The 21,615-nt window shown below is 41.3% G+C and overlaps 1 protein-coding gene across 1 annotated transcript in view; it reads left to right on the forward strand.

Moving 5' to 3' along the window:
* Positions 1 to 21,615, forward strand: part of TCOF1 (treacle ribosome biogenesis factor 1) — a 56,844-nt gene that overhangs the window by 16,556 nt on the left and 18,673 nt on the right. Inside the window, exons 7-14 of the mRNA XM_034402407.2 lie at positions 191 to 409; positions 1,116 to 1,322; positions 1,841 to 2,047; positions 4,182 to 4,362; positions 8,146 to 8,294; positions 13,970 to 14,188; positions 14,660 to 14,963; positions 16,294 to 16,376. Of these exons, the coding sequence (XP_034258298.2) occupies positions 191 to 409; positions 1,116 to 1,322; positions 1,841 to 2,047; positions 4,182 to 4,362; positions 8,146 to 8,294; positions 13,970 to 14,188; positions 14,660 to 14,963; positions 16,294 to 16,376 (1,569 nt within the window). The remainder of the gene's footprint in view (positions 1 to 190; positions 410 to 1,115; positions 1,323 to 1,840; positions 2,048 to 4,181; positions 4,363 to 8,145; positions 8,295 to 13,969; positions 14,189 to 14,659; positions 14,964 to 16,293; positions 16,377 to 21,615) is intronic.

Genomic DNA, 21,615 nt, shown 5'->3' on the forward strand with positions numbered 1-21,615 from the left:
ATAACATGACATAAAGGGACTTTTTTCCTCTTCACTAAAGCGGGCATGGGCGTGGCCCTTGTGTGACACATCCAGCCCGTGGGCCGGGAGTTTGACAGCCCTGAGATAGGGTATGCATCTTTAGTAGCCAATACCTATGCTGTTTACCTCACCCCGCAATACAAGGAACATTTTTTATCTTTCCTTCTAGATTAAAGCAGCTGTGCAAAATTCCCCGATCAATAGTCCACTGCTGAACAAGTCACCAGTCACTCCTGGCTCTTGTGTAAGAAATGCAGTAAAGGTAATCGCAGCAAAGCAAGCCAGTGCAAAATCTGGAAGTGCAAACAGAAGCCCGGAATCAACAGACACTTCAGAAACTACTGACTCATCGGATAGTGAGACTAAAACACCTGCTTCAGTATCACAGGTGAGATGCATTGGTAAAGTTGGCCAAGACACTGATTCCAACATCTGAAGCCAATGGGTACAAAATGTAGGAAAGGAAAACCGCTTGAAACTGGTCAGTCCAATGAAGTGTCTGGAAATCCACTGTATAGGAATTATTAGGCAGATACTATCTCATTGCCAACTATTCCTGTGGAATCTAAAGAGCTGTGAGAGCTGATTTATAATTTGGAGAGATAAGAATGTCATAGTGACAACTAGGTTCTCACTTTGGTATGATAGATTGAAATTGGAATATAAAGTAACCAAATGTTTAGTTAACATAATCTTATGTAAATTTCACCAGACTTTAAGATTACAGACAATGCCCACAAAGATAATTGTTTTCACTTGCTGCTGAACAAAGATTTCACCCTTATGGCTGTTTTCAGGCTGCAAATTTACCAGATTATCTTTTACCCTGCTCATACAGCATGTGTATTCTATAGGTATATACACACAAAATATACACACAAACAAATTATATTTTTTTAAAAAAAATTATATTGCTCTGTATTTAAAAATAAAGTTCAGGGAAAAGAAGTTGACACAGCTTCAGAATAATTTAACCTGCTTCCCAAGCCTTCTCAAGATCTATTACATCAGGATGTCTTGGTCAGGAACTCTGACTTTATACCATTTCTCTAATCTCTTAACAATAGTTAAAATTATCTCAAAAAAATCCTCAGGCCGCCAAAGCAACAGCAAAAAATGCAGCATCAAGCCCATTAAAGAAGGCAGTTTCTGCTTCTGTTCCATCAAAATCCACCCAGAAGTCACCCGCAACCATCTTATCAAAGCCACCGCCTCCTTCAAAAGAAGCCAAGAACTCAGACAGCAGCGACTCATCATCTGAGAGTGACGACGAGACTCCGCCGGTTCCCATAAGTCAGAAGGTTGGTGTTCTTCAAAAGTAGGAATGGTGATCTTTGTTTTTGCATGAGCCAACCATTTGTAAGTTGATTTGCTTATTTTTTAATAAGACATTTACAGCCCTCCAAGGTAGTAATTCTGGATAGTGTAACAAAATAAAACAATATGAATGCTAAACAGGTAGTTCAGGATCACTTTTAAATACCAGTTCTGTTTGGTAGGTTTTACTATGCATGTAGAGTATATATAGTATAATTCTATTCTTACCCTGGAACTGCTTGAAGCATTTGGAAAATTCTGTAGATATATACACACACAATAGTTATATTTTTCTTTATTTAACTCGTCATAACGTTCTGTATTTATAAATAAAGTTCAGGGAAAAGAAATTGATATAGTTTCAGAACAATTTAACCTATTTCCCAAGCATTCGTTTTCATTTATTACACCAGAATGTCTTACTCAAGTTCATGAACTCTGATTTATATCATTTTTCTAATATCTAACCATAGTTAAAATTATCTCCAAAAAAAATCCTCAGGCCTCCAAAGCACCAGGGAAAAATGCAGCATCAAGCCCATTAAAGAAGGCAGTTTCTGCTTCTGTTCCATCAAAATCCACCCAGAAGTCTCCCGCAACCATCTTATCAAAGCCACCGCCTCCTTCAAAAGAAGCCCAGAGCTCAGACAGCAGCAACTCATCATCTGAAAGTGACAGTGAGATTTCGCCGGTTCCCATAAGTCAGAAGGTTGGTGTTTTTCCTCTAGGAACGGTGGTTTTGGTTTTTGCGTGAGCCAGCCATTTGTAAGATGATTTGCTTATTTTTAATAAGATATTTACAGCCTGCCAGGGTAGCTTCTTTGGATGGTGTAAAAAAAAAACCATGAATATTAACCTGCTAAAATATACTAACAAAAATGTCATTCCGGTAATTCAGATAAAATGGTCATCCCCTCTTTCCACAACTAGACATCAGAATCATCAGGTTTTGAACGATTTCCTAAAAATATAAAAAGGGGTGAAGACAACTTTTGGAGTGCATATTCCATAAAGTATGACAAAAAATGACAGCCTTCTGGTCCATGGCCTTTTAGCTCTCATGTCAGTGATCTTAAGCAGGCTTCCTCTAGAGCAGAGATGAGGAATGATGGCCCTTTAATGACGTGGAATTCTGGGAGCTGAAGTCCACAAGTTATAAAGGTTCCATCGTTCCTCACCTCTGCTCTAGATGATCAGACAGAATAATTTCGCATACAAAGCTCCTTTTCTTTGCCAATGTGTGTACCCCACATCTTAAAGCAATATAGTTCTAGCTGTCTCCATTGGCATCTCGGAAGCCTAGTGTATGGTACACCTATTATCTGCCCCATCTTCCATCTGTAAAATTTGGTCTCTGCCTCTTGCTGCACCTTCCTGATTTTTCCCTCCATTGAGATAAGTCTGTCATTTTCCATAGCACTGCTTTTGAACACTTCTCAGTACAAGGTGAATGGATATGTTCCTTTCCGAATGTTTCGCATACGTCTCCTTTGGTTGCTCCACTGTGAGCACCATGGGAGTCGGCAGAGCCAGGTCTTCAAATTCTTTTGACGGGCCAGGAGAAAATATGTATTATGAATGAAAGATTTGTGTAAAAGCAGAACGTCATCCAACTTATCCGTTCAGTTAACATTGTTAGGATAATTACATTGATTTGGAAAAAAATAGGCCAAAAATGACAAAATTGTGCATATCAACTGACTAGTAATAACACAAACATCCAAATTACGGGAATTGAAGACTTACAAAGGGGGAGGAAAGAAAGAAAAAGATCCAATTATATAACTCCTTTCCCCTTTTTAGAGAACATGCGTTTTCTCGCCAGCGATTGTCAGGTGTGTTTTACACCACATTTTACACCGTCTTACAATATTCATTGTTGTCACACAGAGGAATAAGAAAGAAAGAACTGCTGTTAGAGACCTAGCAGCCTTGGCATTGCCCTGTTTAACAGATAAAAGCTGCTCAGAAAATGATTTCTTTTCTTGCCTCATTTTTTGTTATTCTCCCCAGAGTTCTTAAAAATACAGCAGACCAGATGCTGAGTTTCTTGAAAAGACAGCTTTGATTTAGCTTCCTTTGAGGGGCTTTGAAGTCTGGTGTAATTCAGGCAACTGTAGCTTGTATCGCTCACCGCTGCGTGGCTTCCTTCTAGGGCAATTGAATGGCTGGTTGTCTTTTGTAAAAGTAGTGCTTTATCCCCCTTCTTTCCAAAATAAACTCAATTGCAAATGCATCTCCATGGGGTTGTAATGTTTATACCATGGGCATGGTCCATCTTTAGTTACTAGCAAGACCAAAGGATTTCAAATCAGGTATTTGTTGTGTGTCATTTAAGAAGCAGTTGATCTGACAAATTAACCAATTTAAATGTTAATCATTTGTTTGTTTATGAAATTTATTGGCTGCCCATACTGCCACAAAGTAACTCTGGGCATCTTACAATCTTAACAAAATAAAAACTATACAAAGCTAAAAGACATTCATAAAATACCATGAAATGTATTTTATTGTAAATAAAATGTTACACACAAAAAATCTGATATTCAAAGATATTTAAGAAGCTTGGCAGGCAGATTAAGTTTTTGTATCTGTTTCAGGCTATACAGGTAATCCTCGGGTTACTACTCTAATTGGGACCAGAATTTCTATCACTAAGTGAAGCGGTTGTTAAGCAAAGCATCATACTTAGCCACGGCAATCCCAGTTGTGATCATTGCTGTTTTTAATGGTGGGAATATATCATTTTGGTTCTGTTAGAAATTGAAGAAGGAAGGAAAGGTATATGAGAAATCAGTGCATTTTATCTGTATGTCTGCCTGTTTTTTTCCCTTGTTGTGCAGGGTTTATCAACTCCACGTCCTTCAGTGAGGACCAGTCAAAATCAGGCCAATCAGCCTGGGATCCTACCCAAAGCTGCACCAGGTGTTTTGAAGAAGAAAGAAGCCCAGAATGAAAGCAGCACCTCGTCTGACAGTGAGGATGAAACTGACCTTACACCATCCAAATTGCCAGCTCCATCTAGTAAGAAGGCTCCAGCCCTATTGATGCTCAGGGAAAAAACCTTTTATTTTCAGCGGCTCTACTAATTTCTTTGCTTAGCAGCTTGACAGGGAAAGGACACTAATAACAAGGCGATGCACAAACTGCATTCTGAAGTGCCACCACTGATGCCAGTTATTTCAAAACTGACACGAGAGATGTGTTAGCATCTTCAATTTTTCCTTTAGCCTATAGCCGTGATGGCGAACCTATGGCATGCGTGCCACAGGTGGCATGCGAAGCCATATTACTGGGCATGCCAGCTCAGCTCTGGGGCGCTTGCGCGTGCCGGCCAGCTGATTTTTGGGCCTTCTGGGCCCACCATAAGTAGGGAAACAGGCTGTTTCCTGCCTCTGGAGGGCCTGGGGGCGGGGTGGGGAAGCCCCGTTTTTCTTTCTTACCTGGCTCCAGATCCTCTCTGTGTATCTGGGAAGGGCGAAAACAGCCTTTCCCACTTGGAGGCCCTATGGAGGCTGAAAGGGCCCATTTCGGTGGGACAGGAAGTGATGTTTTTTCCTGTCCCCAGCCTCCAGAGACTCCTAGAGAGGCTCCTAGAGACTCCTAGAGAGGTTCTGGAGGCTGGGGACAGGAAAAAATGTCACTTCCTGTCCCACCGAGAGTTGGGAAATGGGCCCTTTCAGCCTCCGTAGGGCCTCCAAGGGAGTGGGAAAGGCTGTTTTCGCCCTTCCCAGATACACAGGATCTGGAACCAGGTAAGAAAGAAAAATGGGCCTACCAGGCCATCATGTGCCAGGAGCGGAGGGGGGAGGGGGTTGCACACGCATGCGTGTGGGCACGTGCGCACGCAACCCTCCCCCGCCCCCCCCCTCTCCTGGCATGCGATGGCAAAAAGGTTAGCCATCACTGGCCTATAGTGTCAGCGTGTCTCACCAATTAACTGATGCTCCCTTGAAGGAAATTGGATGTTCTTGTCCTTTGTGGTATTGGCAATCCCAGATTCATTTCTGAATGATGAGTTTTTCTAAAGATGGAAGAAAACCAGTAATAAACAGATTCATGATTCTGGATTATTCACAATTGAAAGGCGGTTGATTTATCTTAATATGATTAATTTTAATGGTTCTTTTTCTTATGAAGAAGCCCTAACAAGGCCAAGCATAGCTGTTTTGTGATTAATGGTGTCAGATATTGGAGCATGGAGGATCTTGTTAATTGAACAGTAGTATAAATAAGAATCTGCTAAGTGTCTTATGTTTTTTGGCTTATTTTCCTCTGTCATCTGTAGGCAGTATTTTCATCTGTTAGAGTGAAAGGGTACAGATTTTTTTTCAGCTGCATTAAAGATAAGTTTCTACTTTTATTTGCAACTTTCTTCACCATTTTGTACATAGATTTTGTACAAAACTTCCTTTTGTTAATATAAACTCCTTCAGAAATATTTTCAACTTTTAACTGTTCTCATTGTTACTTTATGAAAATTCTTCTTTGAAACCTGTGCCCTATTTTACAAACATCACATTCTTGATGTTCTTTCAAATGTATCTTTCTCAAATGTATCTCAGAAATAGTTTCTTGTGTGGTTTTGCCTATAGCCATGATGGCGAACCTATGGCACGTGTGCCACCTGTGGTATGCGGAGCCATATTAGTGGGCACGCGAGGATTGCCCTAGCTGAGCTCCAGCGTGCATGCGCGTGCTGGCCAGCTAGTTTTTGAGCCTTCTGGGCCCACCGGAAGTCAGGAAACAGGCCATTTCCGGCCTCCGGGGGGATTGGGGAAGGCCATTTTTGCCCTCCCCAGGCTCCTAGAAAGCCTCTGGAGCCTGGGGAGGGTGAGATAAGGGCCTACTGTGCCATCACGTGCCAAAAGCAGGGGGAGCGCGGGGGGGGCATATGCGGGGGGGCGCATTGAATTATGGTTGTGGGCACGCAAGTGCGCGAGCCCCCCGTGCGACCCCCGCTTTTGGCACACAACAGCAAAAAGGTTAGCCATCACTGGCCTATAGAAATACAGAGATTAGCAAATTGTGTTTCTATCAGTGCTACAGCAGTTGACAGATCTCATAAATTTCTTCTTGCCGAAATCTGTGAAAAATCTGTTACAGCAGTAACGAGTGTTGAGTTGTTAATAACTATGAGAGATGTCATGTGGTGCTTTAAAACAATTGACTGAGGAATTCAAAACACCTTTAGAATATATTTTTAAACAAATCTGATTGTCTTGGAATTTAAAGTCTATCATCTCTTCACCAGTTCCTTGGTATAGCTAAAGTAGGTTTGGCACACAGCTTTAGAACTGTAGTGGTCTAAAAACTGTAGTTTTTAGTGGTGTGTATTTTGAAATTTTAAACTAAAGGCATCTTTCTGCAGTTAGATTTTATTATTATTATAATAAAAGCTATGTACAGTTAGTCCTGACTTACAGCCCAAAACTGAGCCCAAAATTTCCGTTGCTGAGCAAGACAGTTGTAAAATGTATCCCATTTTTTACCACCTTTTTGCTGCAGTTGTTAAAGGAATCGTTGTTGTTAAGTGAATCAGAATGTTAAGCAAATTTGGATTTCCTCATTAAGTGCTTGTTGGAGCCCGCTGGGAAAGTTAAAAGGGGTGATCATATGACCCTGGGACCTTTAATAAGTAAATGCCAGTTGCCAAGCACTGAAATTTTGACCATGTAACCATGGAGAGGCTGCAACCGTCGTAAATATGAAGTCCTTGTTTCAGTGCCATCTGAACGGTCACTAAACGAATGGTTGTAAGTCTAGGACCACCTCAATTTGTTTATTGAAAAAAATTGCAGTATCCATAGTCAGCCCCGCTGTTACGGTGACTGACTTCACAGTGAGGAAAATACTGTGTCTGTCATAACCAGGTAACTGCTAATGAGATTTATTAAATTTCAATGCTGTAAATTGAAATTGCGCATAGTTCTCCTAACCTTTTTGTCCCAAAGCTGCCTTGGGGGAAAAAAATCAGCATGACTGATTTTGTTTTTTTTCAGTATCAGGAAATTGTGGATAGTTTCACAAAATAATTTTTTGAAGAACACAGTGGCTGTTCCTAAGACGTGTTTGGCTTTTGTGCCTAAGGCAAACATTCAACATTGTGTCTTCCCTCTCCATTCCACTAACCTTTTTTCTGATACAGGTAGTCTTCGACTTACAAACTGTTCATTTAGTGACAATTCAAAGTTACAAAAGCACTGAGAAAAGTGACTTATGACTTAACGATCGTTTTTCACACTTACAACCATTGTAGTATCCCCATAGTCACATGATCAAAATTCGGAAGCATGGCAACTGGGTTCATTGCAGTATCCCAGGGTCATATGTGAACACCTTTTGTAACCTTCTGACAGACAAAGTCAACTTCACTTAACATACCTGTTACTTACTTAGCAACGGCTGTGATTCACTTAACAACTGTGGCAAAAAAGATCATAAAATAGGGCAAAATTCACTTAACAAATGTTTTACTTAGCAACACAAATTTGTGGTTGTAAGCCGAGGACCACCTGTACATATTTAAACATATTTCTAACCTGCGTGTGATATAAAAATGTATTTCAAAAAGGCAGTTCATAACATACCAACAAAATACAGTTATCAGAATGTGTATCGTCTTGAAATCATATTGCTTGAGCTGCCTTATCAAACATTTAAGAAAACCACTGAGAATCGATGCATCTTTGGGGCTCTTGGCGAAAGTCAGCAAAGAGAAAGAAGGAAGTGAGGTTGCGTGTTCTAATGGTGCAACCTTTTAGAACTGGCCGAGTTATCACTTTTCTGTCTCTTGATTGCTTTCAGTCCCCAAAGCAACTCGTGCAGCTCAAAGTGTATGTACAGTGAAGCCCCAGCCTCCAAAGGGACCACATCAGAAAGCCCAGCAGAGCGAAGATAGTAGTGAAGATTCAAGTGATGACTCTGACTCTGAGGAAGATAAAGTGGCCACTCAGGTAACCATAGAGAAATCTGTGGAAGGGAAAGACTGTGCCCTACCATTATTATTTTTTTTACAAAACCCAATGGGGGGGGGGGTTTGGTTTTTTTAAGCTGTGAATGTTCTGGCATTGTTTGTAATCGTTTGTTTTATCAGTAAGAAGGAGAACAAGGGGCTTGAAAGGGGGCTTCTACCTCAGGAACAAAGCTGTGAATGAATTAAGATACAGATAAGAGTATTTGGTTAATTTTATTATTGCATCATCATTGTACAAAAGTGGGCAATTAAATATGTGATGTAAGAAGATATGGTGTGATTAAAAATACCACAATTAATACCACAATTATAACCCAGTACCACAGTTGCCTTTTCATTTTTTTCCCCATCTACAAAGTAATACTTAAATACTTTGCTTTGCTTTAAACTTTTACAGTTCCTTATACCTGAGTCATTTTTTTTCCATTTTTTAAAATCAGTTTTTCTCTTTTTTTTACACTGTCTTAGCTTGCCTTGCTATGTAATATGTTATATGTAAGGAAATCATTCCTATTTAAATTTGATTAGATTTCTGTTGCTAATATATACAGTAAATTTCTCAGTTTTTGTTTGCTTGTGCTTCTTGATGCTGTATGTTCTTGGATTATTTTTTTCTTTGCTATCAAAAATATAAGTTATATACTTGAGCTTGTTAAAAACTGTTCTTTTTTTAAGTAAATTGACTCAATTTATATTTAATGAGATTAATAGTATTTTGGATTCAGGGATTCCCCCCCCCCCCTTGTTAACACCGCAGCTAAGTGTCTCCTTTTTTTCATCTCTGTTGCCAGTCTGAATACTAGAACATTTTTGTCCATTGAATCTTTCATATAAGGAGGAAGCCTCTGTAATTGTTTAAATAATTGCTTCCTTTCCCATTTTCTTTGTAGGTAGTAAAAATATTTCCTATATGCTTTGTTTTCTTATATTGTTCTAATCTCATAATTCTTTGTGTCACAAGTGTTCACAGAAGCAGTTAGTTAAAACCTGCAAATTCCCTTTTAACAAATGGTGTTAATAATTCAAATCATATCCAACTGCTAAATGAACTGAATGGAATCTATTTTTCAAGTACTTTCCATTCCAGAGCTCATCTTTACTGAAGTTTTTCTTGTATAAGAAATTCTTTTGGAATTTCTTTACATCCTTCCACTGGAAGAAAAAGGAGGAGGGAGGTTGGCAGCATCATTGGTTGATTTTGGAAAAATCTCATCTGTGGTGCTACTGATGAAAATGTGGGCTGTGGGATACAAGAATCCTTCAGCCATGGTTTCTTAGCTTAACTCCATCCCTTTAATGCATAGCAGTTAATACAGATACCACAAATTTCAGAGCAGGAGGCAGGAGGAAATCTTCTGGCAACAAACTGCCACCCATTCATTCCCCAGCCCAAGACTCTTGCCTGAGAAAATGGAATGGTAACTGGAGTGAAAGAGTAAGGTCATGAAACACAACTGTTTCCTGTTACCTGATTCCCTATTACAGTTCTCTATACTAGTATTTCTCAACCTCAGAAACTTTAAGAAGTGTAAATTTCAATTCCCAAAATTCCCCAGCCAGGAATTTGGGGTTATTGTAAAATTGAACTGCTGTTTCCTCAATTTCTGGGCCAAGGGGGTGCACTGTGGGTAAAGTGGTGCTGACAGCAGAAGTAGCAGCAAGTTTAGAATTCCAGTCTAGAAGTGATACCTTGGCTGTCCAAGTAATGTCTGCAGAAGGGTAGAGTGGATTCCTGTCCAGTTATATTTTCTTTTTCTCTTGCCCTATTTCCAGAGCCTGGTGACTCAGGTTCTAAGTGTCAGAATTGGCTCCCTAATATGAGTTCTTGAGTAGAACTGCCAATTGCTGCAGTTGTTCTCAAAATTAGAAATGGGGTGAGAAAGCCAGAATAAAATCATTGCAGGAAAATTGCCTAGAGAGTTCTTGATGGTTGATTGAGGGGGGAGATTAATATGCTATCTGATCTGGCTTTGAGAATGAATGAATGAGAGAGAGAGAGAACAGTGCTTTGTTACTTAGAAAGCATGTCTATTTTTAAAAAAATATGTTGGATATATACATTTATATGTTGTTGCCTCAGGTGATGAATATGAAGGGTACATGGGAGCGCGCACAAAAAAATCTAGTGTTTAGAATTGATCAGGAGAAGTAAATTTGAAAGACTATTTTGTGTGACAATTAAAAAAAAGAGACAGGATTGTAGGTAGAAGTATAACATTAGGCTGTAAAAACAGTCTAATGCGCTTTTACTTTGAATTAAGCCCCATTGAGTTTAATGAGTGTGCCATCTGGAGAAAGCAAATGCAGTTGGTGATTAATTGCTACTGATTGTGAATACCTTAAAAATACAAAGTGGGTAGTTGACAGAACTCAGTGGCATGGAGTTCAGGAAGAGGCTATAGTTAATAGTCTAAGCATCTCTTCTTTCTCTGTTTTGACACAGTAAGATGACTTACTGTGTCAAAAGTACTCAGGGGCAAAAACTGACATTTATTAGGTTTTTGGCTTTGGATTTTTGAAAGGGACGTGGATCTGAAATATGTCACGCAAATCTATTCCATTCCTTGAATTTATTTTTGTAATTCTGACTCTCAGAAGATTTGAAAAGTCTCGGCAAAGGGGATATGGACAGCTGGAAGCATTTGTATACAATTAGAAGTGCTCTAAACCAAAAAGAAAACCTCTAAATCTGCCATGTATATAGTAGATGGAAGCCCATCTGTGCACACTTGTTTAATATTTGTAGTTTCTCCTCCCTTTTTTTAATGATGGAAACGAGAAATTCTGCAGAACACTCTTGTTTTGTAGCTCTTGGGAAATGTTGGTCCTCAGACTGGAAGCTTCTTTTTGTTGAAAGAAGAAGACTGAATTGATGATTTATCCATTGACGGATTAAAAAGGGTCAGAGAAGAAAAGGAAAGAATTGGCAATCAATAGAAAGCATAATTTTATGGGGGGGGGTTTCATTTCATTATTATTATTATTTGTATTGTATTGGGAAAAAATTGTATTGGGAAAAAATCTATTTTTAAAAAATGTTAGTCTTTTAAAAATTCAGCTTTGCAGTTTCTTCCAGATGAATCCTGAAATTTCCCTAAGTACTTCATTTTGTTCCACTTATTTTCATCACCTTAAGAGGCTAAAATCTGGGTTTTTTTAAAAAAGGAAAAAAAAGTGACAGCCAGATTTTTCTCTAGAGCGCTATAATTTGTTTTCAGTACAGTTCCAATATAGCAGCCCAAACCCAAACTGCAAAAGAAGTAAATAAAATAACAATGTAATACTCTTAAGAGTAGTAGCCTGTAGCTAAAGGACCGAAGAGAATCAGCCTATAGCTCTGTTGACAACACATGATCTGTATCTATTGACAAATACAATCACATTACGAACTGAATGCTGTGCATTTCCCCCAGATGAATCCCTCTTAACACACTGTATAGTAGATTGGATTCCAGGTCCAGGTCCAGGAAGACAATAAAATCACTACAAGGCCCTCAAATAAGCTTGTCCTGATTGCAAAACAAAGACTCTTCCCTCACAAAGGTTCCCATATTTTGAGCTGAAATCCCCATTCCTACCCCATCTCTCCTGGTATCTCTCCACCTGATAAGAGGGACAAAATTCAGAAAGCCCCTTTCTAACACCAATGTTGTTTGTGCTGAAGGGAACATAGCTTTTTTTTTTTTTTTGCACATTTTAAAAATAGCCCTGAGATTGCTGACATTAAGTCCTAATCAACATCCTAAATATTTATAACTCAACCACACACCACACACCACACACCCATACCTTTTTTGCAGTTCTTTTAGGTGAATTAGGGAGAAAATTATAGGGTAGAGCAAGACAGACTTACATTTTTCCCCACACGCCTTTCCTTTTAATAAAAGGAAGATTGTGGCTGAAACAAGATGGCGAGCTGCTTAGCGGTTGTGGGGCCTCCTGTAATGGAAGTTGCATGCAAACATATAAACAAAGTCTGTTGGCATCTTGGAAACCAAGCAACTACAAATGTGTAGGCACACGGGGTATTTTTTCCGGAAAGGAAAATGAAGGTTGACATTTGCAGATTGAACACCATCTTGGAAGCTAATGTAGAAGCAGATTACAGCTTTTATAAGATTCCCTTGTTTTGAAGCAGACCCTTAAATGCATTGACATCGGGACAAGTGAAGGAATGCCTGTGATCTTTCCCCGTCCACACACACACACAAACACAGCCAGCCGAGGGTTAAGGAAGCACTTGGAACACACCCAGGTCTTTATCTCCAACTTGGCAGCAATATACACACCGTCTGCCAAGTGCTTTATTTGCCACAGAAAACAGAAAGATAATATACTCAGCGTACAAGAGTCCAACAGAAATAAATATTCCTCTCAGCAGTTTCGGACGAGGCTTTAGTGACTATCCAAGGTTTATTTTTGTTCGTCACAGGGATCACTGGCCACCACCCTCTATTATATAGTCTCTGGGGTGTGGTCCAGTGACTCAGTTCTAATTCCTAGCACGCCTCCTGAGCTGCTGCAATCGTTTATCATGCCTTCGGAGGCGTGCGTCCAGGAATGATGTCTCTCCTTCACTCTCATCCGAGACACCTGTCTCCCTGCTAATCTCCTCTCCCTCGGCCGGCACCTGAGACAGTGCCAGAGGGGAGGGGCCTGGAGAGGGAGGCCTGGCTGACTCCTCTTCCTCATGCTCGGAGCTTTCTTCCTCCGATGGGACAGGCTCAGAGGGCGGGGCCACAACAGCCTGCTCAAATTCCTGCCCGTCCATGTTTTAGGCCATTTTCTGCTTCTATAGAGCTACCACGAGATAGGAGCAGCTTGTGTGTTGAATGCTGCTACAATCTAATTCCTACACTTACCAGGCCTCTAGAAAACAATTGGAAACAACTAGTGATAGTGGTTAGGCAACTGATTGATGATGTGTCATCAAATCAGTATCATCTCTTAGCAGCCACAAAGATCTTGTCCATGACAGTCTGTTCCTAACCTGTTCTTTCAGGTCTTTTAATAATATGCCCATTGCCACTGTTACTTGAATCCATTCGCATTGTTGCAGGTCATCTTTTCTTTCTTTACTCCTTTCCCAGCATTAGATCCTGTTCCTAAGAGCTAGGTCTTCACATAATGTACCCAAAGTAGGATAATTTGAGCCTGGTCACTTGTGCTCAAGGGAGAACTCTGAGTTGATTTGTTCAATGATCCATTTGTTTGTCTTTTTTGGCTGTCTGCAGTATTCTCAGGAGTCTTCTCTAACAAAAAAAAACCTTCAAAAGCACCAGTTTTCTTCCTATTTTGGAAAAGTTCTTACTTTTCAAAATCCTGCATATTTTTCCATAGAGTACCTCAGGAATACTAAGATTTGTGTGATTCTAATCTTTGTAGAGATTGTTACGCACAATATTTCAATATCTTTTCCAAGACTTTCATGGTTGTTATATCAAGTGCTATTCTGTTGCTTATCTTGACTGCTTGCTCCTTTATTGGCTTGATCCTAAAAGATGGAAGCTGTCCACCACTTCAGTATCTTCGTTGCCAATTCTAAGGTGGCTATTCTCCATGTTCAGGCAACTGAATTACTGATTTCATTCCTTTGAATCGGGAATTACTCTTATCTTCGCCACAGTCTAATTCTGCAATATTTTATTTCCATAGAAACCAGCTCAGGTAACACGTCAACCTGCTACAAGTCCTGTGAAAAGCGTGACAGCCAAGAATGCAGGGCTCACATCAAGCAAACCTCAGCCAGCAGGGAAAGGGGGGACAGCCTCAACAAAAGCAGGAACTGTCCCTGTTCCAAAAGCTTCTGAGAGCTCAGAAAGCAGCAGCTCTGATTCTTCAGATAGCAAAGAAGCTGAGAAGCCAGCAAAGCAGGTAAAAGGAGAGGTCATTCTTCCATACAAGAAGCCACTCTTCAAGAAGGTTGTTCTCAAGGTAGATAAGATACTATAAGTGAAGCCACGCAGGTCAGGCTAATCTTACAGGTTCTCTTATTGGAACCAGGGGAGGTATCAACATCTTGCCATTGGTGGAGTTGGCAATCTAGTGGTTCTTGGTTTTATTTTCTGCAGTGCAGGTAACGTAGAAATTATTTATGTAAATTTTGAAATGGCTAATTGCTTTAAAGATAAAACAATGTTATCTTCAAGGGTATTTTGTGTATGTATTGAACTTCTGTGAAACAGTCAGCAATAGAAACTGGAGCATCCTGAGCAGATTTGCATAGTCTTATGATTGATGGCAGTTCAGTATTGGTTTTGTTTCAGACACAAATGTCTTGTTGTTCCTGAGAAAATACACGTTTTAAAATGCATTTCCGGTTATGTTCTCCCCCCCCCCCCCCAGCCTCCTATTCACCCTTTTTTTAAGCTGGTGGCTGGCAAAGTAGCCATTCCTTCAGGAAAGGATGTACAGACCAACTTAAATACATCCGGTGCTGCTTCCAACAAACCCCGGAGATCTTCCACAAAAGCAACAGGGAAGGAAGAACAGATTCCCTCCCCAAAGGTTAAACAGAGCCAAGGACAGGCTCTGACTGCTAAGTCCTCTGGAATCACTATACATAAGGAGAGCTCCTCGGACAGTTCCTCAGACAGCAGTGAGGAAGAAGCAGAAGCTTCGACAACAGCCAAGCATCAGACCCAGCCTGGTAAGAGAAGCCCGATTCCACCAGGGGTGGGTGGCAGGAGGAGCTCTTCACAAACACTTGAAGTTTGGAAGCCCAGTGAAGAGTAGATATTTGGAAGCACAGCTTGTTATGCACATAAGATGGCATTACCCACACAATGCAGCTTGCTCCTAAAATAAAAAAATGTTGCCCACTTGAGACATGTTTATGTCAAAATCACACCTCTGCACTTGCTTTTAGTTTTTGTTTTAATTTATTTTTTAAAAGGCTGAGCTCCTGAAATTCTTCTTTCTTTTCCTTGAAGTGTTCCACCACTTCAGCCTCCCCCAGTCTTGGGATATTTTTGGTGCAAACAGTTGGGCATAACAGTTTATCATTCTTTTTTTATAACAATAGTAAAAGAAAATGCAAGTTAAACGTGGAAAGAAGTGAAAGAAAAATAATAATAAAAGGTGTACAGAAAAAAGAAAGGAAATGGGAAAAAAGAATATAAAAAGGTAGCTTCTGATCTTCATCATGAGTAGAAACTTAATAATTCATCATCCCCCATAATATATGCAAATATCTCTTCTTCCCATAACCCATCCCTTAAATACATAAATCGTTAACATTTCAGTCATAGTGTCATCAAAAAGCCCATAAAAGGATCCCAGATTTATACAAGCATGTCTTATTTTAACCTTGGTCAGTGCACTTTAAAAGGCTCTGCAGTTGAGAGCAGGATGGTTCCCTTTGTCTCCCAGTCCTCAAACTTGGGGGAAATCACTGTCTTGATTTTCTTGTAAAGAGCAGTCATCTGGAGCACAAGTGGGCGATCTTCTTATCCTCTCCTTATCCAGAGAAGTTCCATGAGACCGGTCTCCTCATTGATCCTTGGGTCTTAGCTGCGGTTGTCATCTCAGCTCATTCACAGATGTCTTAGCTCGCCATTCCTCACCCAGAAGAAGCCCACCAATTCCTCAGATAGAGTCCCACAACAGTTCATATATCCAAACATTTAAATCACCAGTATCAACAAGTCTGGTTCAAACTAACATTTCAGTTCTCCATTGTTGACATTTGTTACTAATTGTTCTCGTGAAAGACATGATAGTGTGATTGAAATAGGAATAGAACTGCTGCAAGGACCTCTTTCATTGCAGAAGATAAATGTACCTCTGCAATTCCCATCTTGTGAACTTTCATGAAGCCTTTATAATAAGCAAAGCTAAATATGTTAAGAGTCACATTATGTAACTGGACAATGAACATAAACCTTAATTTGACTTGATCTTCCCAGTTCCCACACTCTTTATGTCACAGCACCTTTTAATTTTTCGAGGACTCTGAGGTCACTGTTTGCTTTTTGCAGCCACCCAGCAGAAACAAGAGCCAAAAAAAGAGTCAGAGAGCTCATCTGAGGAGTCCAGTGATGAAGAACAAGAAGCTTCTCAGGTATTTTTTCATGGTCTCAGGTACAAGTTCACTTGGCATCATTGGATATTTTGACTTATCTTACAGAGAGGGAGGGGAAGGAGAAAGCAAGCAAACTAGGTACCTGAAGATGGAGGAAGTAGTCATTAGGAAAGAGTTGTCTGGAAGATCTGTTGTGCCGGTGAATCCAAACATGGACAATGAGTGGGCTTGAGATTCAGATGAATAGCCTGGCCCAGTGGAGAAAGTCAGGATTTTGTACTAGTATTGTTGTTGGGAAAGGCCTCAGATATGAATAAGTAGCCAGACATCAGTCCTGGAAGAAAGCAGTCCTGAAAGGCCTGGCAATCAGATCAGGACTGGGACATGGCAAGTAGCTTAACCAAGTTGAAGAACTGCACTTACTGGGGATGCTGGGGAAAGCAGCAACTGGTCACATATGGATGGAGGGCCAAGTGTGACGGCAAAGCCAAGAGCAGGGACTGTCCTAGAGTGAAAAAAGATCAAGGAAAGGGCAACTTGCAAGGAAGAATGCCAGAGCAGCCAGAAGGGAAGGAAAGAGCTGAGAGACATAGAGATATCAAGTCGTGGTTTAAGTAGGCTGAAATTGAAGCCTCACAAGGCCTAGAAAACACTGTCCCTGTGCTAATAATACTGTGTTTCCCAAAAAATAAGACCCTGTCTTATATTTTTCTGAATCCTGAAATAAGTGCTTGGCCTTATTGCCATGCACTCAAAAGCTCAATTGAGCTTATTATTAGGGGATGTCTTATTTTGGGGGAAACAGGGTAGGAAACACTAAAAGCAGTGCCCCAACCAGCAGAGACCTCATCCATGGAGAGCTGGTTGATGGGACTGATATCAATAGTACTAAGACAGAACTGACAGACTAGAATAGGATGCACAGAAAAAAGTCTAAATGAAAGAAAATAGTGTAAGGGAAGTATATTTAGGATCTACAGATAGGGGGATAAGAATGGAGGTAATCAGAACTTAACTAAAGGAGAATAGTTTAATAATAACAATAGTAGAAAATAGGACAGAAATGGTAGAAGACGGGGGAACGGCCATGAAGGACAGGAGGAAGAGCTGCTGCTAAGACAACAGTCAGATAAAAGTGGCCTGAAAATAACTTGGGAAAGCATCTTAGGCAGGCTTCTCCCTGGTTCACATGGGGATGGAGGGAGAAACACATTCAGACTTTAAAGATTCTGTTACTATAGAGTCTACCTGGTAAAGGTGACAAAAACAGAAATTAAAACAGAGCTAATTAAAGACAATAGAATAGAGTTTAAGAAAGATCTTAGAATGGTAAGATGAAAGATAAAGAAACGTATTGTAAATAAAAAAGGGATAGGTGGTCTTTTAATTAATTAAATTTAATTTAATTAATTAAATTTATATGCCGCTCCTCTCCGAAGACTCAGGGCGCCTCACAATACATTTGAAAAATCATTATAAAAAGACATTGAAAAATTAAAAACATTAAAAACTCATTCACACCATTCATAGCCGGATCTCGCCAGATCACAAGAGCGAGATCAACGGCCCCAGGCTTGCTGGAAAAGCCAGGTCTTCACCGCTTTTCGGAAGGCCAATAGGGTGGGGATGGTCCGGACCTCAGGAGGTAACTGGTTCCAGAGAGCTGGGGCAGCCACAGAGAAGGCCCTCCCCCGTGGGCCCACCAGCCAACATTGTTTAGCTGACGGGACCCGGAGGAGACCAACTCTGTGGGATCTTACCGGTCGCTGGGAGCTATGCGGCAGAAGGCGGTCACCATAAAATCACTTGGGAGTAGTGTGAAATCTAAAATTTGTTACTACTGGTTCTATGGGCGTGGCTTGGTGGTGGGAGATAATGTGACTGGGTGGGCGTGGCCAATTTTTTTTTTTTTAAACTTTTAAAACCATTTTTTCTACAACCTCTTTGGCATAAAAAAATGCTTTCAAAAGGCTCTGACAATCCCAGCTGAGTTGCCTGATCGGCAGAGGCTTTTTAAAAAAGCCTCTGCCGATCAGGCAACTCAGCTGGGATCGTCAGAGGCATTTAAAAGAAAAAAAGGGTTTTTTTCTTTTAAAAGCCTTTGAGGATCCCAGCTGAGCCGCGCGATCATCAGAGGCTTTTTTTTTTCTTTTAAAAGCATTTTTTGGCCTAAGAGGTTGTATAAAAAATGCTTTTAAAAGTAAAAAAAAAAGCCTCTGAAGATTGTGCGACTCAGCTGGGCATGGGGGAGTGGCAGGGATTTTTGCTACCAGTTCTCAGAACCACCCGCCTCCATCGCTACCGGATCGGGTGATGCAGTCTGAACCAGGAGCATTTCACCCCTGCTTGGGAGTCAACAAGTGTGCCTTGTCTGCACCATCCATGAACCTACAATATGCCTCTGAACAAAGGATTATAAAATCAGAACCTGCATAGTTAACATGTTGGCTGCATGCTTTCTGAACGTGTACCAATCAGGATTGATTTAATGAAAATGAAAAATAGAGAGCATTAAATAGCTACAGGAGGAGCTGTACTATGCATGCAGCAGCAGTTTTCAGTTGCAATTTAAGCCATGCCGTAGCTATAAAAATTGTCTTTATGAGCAATGTGTGGTACCAACTGTAGATCTGTGACACATTAGACTTGCATGCAAGCATGGGACTGTAGTAATCGCCAACAACCTCCCGTATGCATATTTAAAAGGGAATGAACAGAGAAGCGAATTTATCCTGCAGGTTATAAATCCATACAACTTATAAATACTTCCCCTCCTTTTCTAGAAAATTGAAGCATTTAACAGCTCCCCACTCCGTTTGCCTTTTTTCAACAACTGTGCTGACAGCCTACGTATTTTTTCATGGCTTAGCCTACACATTACACAAGCTCGTTAGAGGAAGAAAGCAAAAGTTTTGAAGGAATTTGGATTTGCATGGCCGTATGTGTGCAGCTTGAGCCTTGTGTTGTGTGCCTTTTTTTTTTTTTGTCAAGAACTTAAGTTTGACAGCCCTGTCCCTTCAATTTGTAGCCAGAATGTCGCCCCCTAAACACATGTATCCAAGTAACTTATTGGGGGAGGCACACTTAGAAATGATACAGGGGAACTTGAGTCCCATGGGAATGAAAACTGACTAAATTTAGACTCCCCTCTATTGCAACTACTGACTGCCCATTAGGACAGGAAGACAGGACATGTTACAGGTTCCATCAATTAGGGCAATGATGGTGAACCTTTTAGGGACGAAGTGCCCAAACTGCAAACCAAAATCCACTTATTTATCGCAAAGTGCCAACACGGCAATTTAACCTGAATAATAAGGTTTTACTACCAGTGGTGGGATTCAAATAATTTAACAACCTGTTCTTCTTAATGACTGGATGGGAGTGGCTGGGGGGGGGTCATGTGACTGAGTGGGCGTGGCCAACTCTACGTCACTCATGGGTGGTGCCTGTATGAGACAGGCAGGGTTGGGGAGGGAATCCAGGGGTCTCTGGTGGGAGGGGGGCAGGAGGAAAGAAAGATCCAACCTGTTTTTGTGTGTGCACGTGTGTGTGTGAGAGAGAGAGAGAGCACTGCCGCCAGCCTGATATAACTCTCTGAGATTGGATTCGATCTCTTTCTCTCTCTCTCTCTCACACACACACACACACACACAGAGGTTAAATCGGATCTCTTTCTCCCTCCCTGCTTTAGGCAGGCTTAAAAAGTCTGCCAAGCCTGGCATGCTGCGGACGGACTCCCCTCGCTCGCCCCTTTGCTGGCTTCCCCCCTTCATGGGCTCCTTGGTGCTCGTTCATGTTCTCCCTTCCCAGTTGAGCTTGACGCAGGCAGCAGCGCAACTCACATTGCACTTTCCAAGCCTGCTGTCGGTGAAGCTGGGCACCAGTGAGGGTTGGCTTTTTGCCTAGCTTTGTCTGGCTGTTGTGGGGGGGGGGCAGTGGAGGATGGACGGGGGCCTGGGAAGGAAGGCTGCATCAAGCTAGACTGGGAAAGCTGGCTGCAAGAGGAAGAGAAGCCAGGTGAGCTGGACCCAGATGCTTCCCGGGTCCCCTCGTCCCAGAAGCAGCAACCTCGCACTCCCCCCTCTCTGCTAGCCCCCTTCTTCACACGGGATCGCCCAGCAGCGGGAACAGAGAGGGAGAAGAGGGCGGTGTTCCTGCATGCTCCCGTTTCTGTGTGGGCACTCTCCCTTCAATGCAAGACCTGGGAGAGAGTTTGTGCCACCACACAAGGCTGTGCACCCTGAGAAAGAATGTGAATTACGCTAAACATCTCGGCGTTCTCAAAACACCTAGGCCAGGGGTCCCCAAACACCAGGCCACGGCCCATATTGCACCGTGACCTATTCAAAACCAGGCTACACTCTTCCTGTTTGCTGCTGGCCGCCGCCAGACGTTCCTTTGGGATCGTCAGCTTCCACTGCCTGTCAGAGCCGCCTTCACAACGGAACGGCGGCTCGAAAAAACTCCGTTCCCATGAGGAAACGGAGATAGAGCCGGCAGGGGTGGGTAGAACTCTCTGCAGAGTCCCAAAAGTTTTTTTTTTTACTTTTGGGATGGAGCGGATGAGATGCCCCATATCCCCAGCCGCTGCTCCGGGCTTTGGGAGACCTCTGCTAATGCAGAGCCAGGCGTCAAAAGCAAGCCTGCGAATTTGACAGATTACTCAAAGAAAATGTGAGCTGGACCTGTAATACTGAAGCGCAAGTATTTTACTTATCTTTTAAAAATTACTTAAGAGAATAGAGGAAGAGAAAGAGGAAAAAAGTTTCTTTTTAAAATGGCGTCTGCCGCGGCTGGAGAAGAGTTTGAGAGGGAAAGTTCTTCCGTTTTTTATTATTACAATGTAGCGGAATAAATACCACTGGCTACATTTGTAGATAAAACTCCGCTCCTGTTTTTGTTTTTCTCTTTTTCCCTTGTTGCTGGCTGGAAGTCTTTTGTCTTGTTTTTTTTTTTTTTTTTCTTCTAACAAAGCCTGCTTAGGCGGAAACATGGCACTGAGGCTTGTGAAGTCAGACAAGCAAATAGGTGGGGGGGATTCCCCCACTAAGAATTTAAAGGAACAAGTTTTAACTCTTCAGTCCCAGAAACCTGATTTTAATATAATAGAATTTCTCTTAGAGGAGATTGAAAGAAGGGATGAGATTGTGAATCAGCAACTTGAAAAATTTAAGCAGGAAACTAAGGAATTGGTGAAATCCAAGTTTGACTTTTTGCAGCAAAAAATTTTAAAAGTGTCAGAATTCATGATTCGGTTGGATACAAATACTAATTT

Source organism: Pantherophis guttatus, chromosome 2 (genome assembly GCF_059756535.1).
Source record: "Pantherophis guttatus breed Tessera chromosome 2, ASM5975653v1, whole genome shotgun sequence".
NCBI lineage: Eukaryota > Metazoa > Chordata > Lepidosauria > Squamata > Colubridae > Pantherophis > Pantherophis guttatus.